The 3,397-nt window shown below is 37.1% G+C and overlaps 1 protein-coding gene across 3 annotated transcripts in view; it reads right to left on the bottom strand.

Annotated features, from left to right (window-relative positions):
* LOC106533072 (succinate dehydrogenase [ubiquinone] cytochrome b small subunit B, mitochondrial) overlaps window positions 1-3,397 on the bottom strand; it is a gene marked incomplete at its 5' end in the record, with an annotated part of 66,637 nt that overhangs the window by 56,009 nt on the left and 7,231 nt on the right. For 2 of the 3 annotated variants that reach the window (XM_014029284.1, XM_014029285.1), the window contains 1 exon segment: window positions 2,356-2,968. In XM_014029284.1, the coding sequence (XP_013884738.1) occupies window positions 2,803-2,968 (166 nt within the window). 3 annotated transcript variants of the gene reach the window in all.

Here is a 3,397-nt window from a genome sequence, read left to right as displayed (position 1 = left end):
TGGGGGTTGGGTCTCCGGTCCTCCACTCCACAGTCACTATTAAATATTCCATTGGAGAAATCTTGTATATACACACATGTTCACAACTGCTCACAAACAGGTGTTCTGATCCGGGGGGTTCTGACAGGTCACTGAGTGTGTATATATGTCTGTGTGTATATACAGACAATATTTATGAATGTAGGCATGTATGTATGTATATCTTTATATAATGTATGTATGGGTATGTGTATATTTTTATATATGCCCTCCATGTATTTATCCATTTAATTTTCAGGTGAGCGGACAGATGTTGGGTGTGTGGTCCTGTGTTTTGTTGGTGTATATTTAATATACTTCTGTCTATTTCAGTCTTTCTAATTACTTCTCTCTGTGTTTTTCTCTCTGTCTATTTTCTCTTCACTTAAAAAAAGTCACTGATGATAAAAAAATAAATAAACTAAATAAACTATTTGGTTTCGTTTTCTACTGAAATGACACAAAAAAAAAGAAAAAAAGGAAAAAAAAGTTTATTAAATAAAGTCTAATGTTACAACTAATCAGGGATCCCTTTAAAACTAAATGGTTAAAAAACTTTTTGAAAAATGATGCTTCCATGTGGAACTTTATTCCAAAATATATTTTGATCAAATTGGAGGGATTCAACTTTTATTGTTGTGTAATTTTAAGATAAACACAATTCATTTAAAACTATTAAACTTCTTTTAGCATGGCTTCTGATCTACAAACACAACTTTTCCCCTCAAAGCTATTTTATATGGAACAACTGATATTTTAGTTAAAAAAAGAGTATTTTCCTGAAAACCTGGTTTGAAAACATTATTTTAGTAAAACAGTTGATGACACCAGATGTAATCTAATGATGTAATGTGAGTTTGTTTCTACATGTAACATAAATGTATCACCTGCAGGCGGCAAGGTGGCTCAGTTGGTAGAGCTGATGCCTCTCAGCAAGAAGGTCACCGGTTCAAATCCCGGTCCGGGGACCTTTCTGGGTAGAGTTTACATGTTCTCTCCGGGTACTCCAGCTTCCTCATGACTTCCTAACATGACTGTTAGGTTAACTGATAACTCTAAATTGTCCCTAGGTGTGAGTGAGAGAGTGAATGGTTGTTTGTCTCGTTTGTCTCTATGTGTGGCCCTGTGATGGACTGAGACCTGTCCAGGGTGTACCCCGCCCCTCACTGTGACTGCTGGAAATGGGCACCAGTGACCCACGCGACCCTGAAAAGGAAGAAGCGTGTACAGAAAATGGATGGATGGGTATCACCTGCAGACTGTAACGGGGTTTTAAAAGCCATTCCAGATGGAGATAAAATATTGTGTAGAGGTTTTTCTAACCACAGTTTGGTTTCTTTACCAAAACTTTGTGACCCCCCCTGTGGAAAGTTGTGTTTTCCCTCTTCATGTAAAAACAACAAAGCTTTACGTTTACTGTTTCACAGTGAGACTGTCACAAAGCCTCACATCATTTCTTACTGGAGTCAGTTTGTTAGTCATGCTAACTGGGAAAAAAACTGGAGTCTACCAAACCAGTACTTTGTTACAAACAAAACTAAAGAAATCTCCTTCAAGATGTTCATGAGTTGTACCCAGTAACACATTTCAACAGGTATAAAATGATACGTTGCTCTTTTTGGACCTCTGTCAGAACCTGTACATCTCTGTGGGTTTTGCTCATTTACGAAGAATTTCTGGAAGGATTTTAACCATTTCATAACAACCCACTTGTATAAAGATTAACTGCTTTATGAACACATTTTCTTGGGAATGATGATGAATTTAAAATGAGTTTTTATAATTAACTTACTCTTAATTATTGCAAAGTATAAATGTAAATTCTCAGGTAAAAGACCTGTTTTTCTGTTTCTGAAGGACTTTGAGACTTACATAAGAATGATAAGACTGTCAGGACACTGTCAGCATGGTCACATTGTGTGAATAATACCTCATTTTCTATATTTGTCAGTTATTTTGTTTTTACTTTCATTTCACCCCCTGGTAAACTCTTAATTTTATTATTTTTTCTGAATTATTGTTCATTTTTTATTAATTATTGCAGCACGTGATTGTGATATGAACTATGTACAGTAATTGTATTTTTTTTTTGTGAATCGTTTCAAATGAAAAGAAGGAAGTTTACACATCAACAACTCTAAATTATTTATTTTACTTATCAGAAAACATGCATGACATTTTTTCGAAACATTTGTAACATTTTATTTAGTTATATTAGTTTTTTATTTTTTTGTGTACCAAAATTAGTGGTGGGGCGGCGCCCCAGCGCCCCCTATTGCCCAGCTGCCACTGATGCACAGCTCAAGTATGATTACACAGATTACATGTAGGCTGAACTTCATTTCTCAGCTGCTTCATGTTTAATGAATCAGACCAACAGAGCTTTTCCTGTGAATTAATACTGTGATTAAACATGTCACCAGGTGGATCTGAGTCAAACTGGTTTGGTGTGGAGGGACGAACAGATGAAGGCTGTAGAGCTGCTCTTCATGCTCGAAACAAACAGACAAACATGAACGAAGGTGTCAAACAGCTGTATTCTGCAGCACTTCATCAGAAACAAGGATGTTGTTGAAAACTTCAGTTTACATTAGAGATGAACAAAAACCTCTCTCCCACAGACTTTAAGCAGAAATGAATGTTTCCAGTCAACACAAAAACCAAGCAGGAACCAAATGTACATTGATGCATTACTGATAAAATAGTACAGGAATTTACAAATTATCCACAGATATTTGCAGCAAAGCTTTATGTTCTCCTGAGCTTCTTGTTCTTTCATCAGTTTTATTTGCTCCAGAGCAGAGCCACAGCTTTACAGAGCCCCACGTCGTTGTAGTTGAAGTAACAAAGACCAGCAAAGGTGACCGTGGACAGGACGAAGAGTCCCACGTTGGCAATCCTGACCTTTGTTTCCCCGTGAACATAGTCTGTTAACACCTGGCCCAGACCCCTGACACACAGAACATGCACAGAGATGACAAACATGAAGAAAGTACAACACAACTGTGACTTTTCACAAATCAGGCAGTTCTACGACATTTTTAAATCAAACAAATCTGACAACTGTTTTTAATCAAGAAGGAACACTGGAAAACAAAAAGTTCTCATTTGATTTTTGCTCAACAAAGGCTACGTTCACACTGCAGGTCTTAATGCTCAGTTCCGATTTTTTGAAAAAATCCGATCTTTTTGTGTGAACGTTCACATTACATTTTAAATGTGACCTGCATCAGACCCCTGTGTGAACGCAACACAGCACTGATGTGACACGCATGCGCAGTAAAAGACGTGACGTCTCATCACCGGCTTGTTTGTGTACAGAGCTAGCATGGATGCTACATTTTGCACATCGAATCTGAAGTTGTTGTTTAATCAGAGC

The sequence above is a fragment of the Austrofundulus limnaeus genome, unplaced genomic scaffold, assembly GCF_001266775.1.
Source record: "Austrofundulus limnaeus strain Quisiro unplaced genomic scaffold, Austrofundulus_limnaeus-1.0 Scaffold878, whole genome shotgun sequence".
NCBI classification, from domain to species: domain Eukaryota; kingdom Metazoa; phylum Chordata; class Actinopteri; order Cyprinodontiformes; family Rivulidae; genus Austrofundulus; species Austrofundulus limnaeus.
This window is presented reverse-complemented; position numbering and strand designations above follow the sequence as displayed.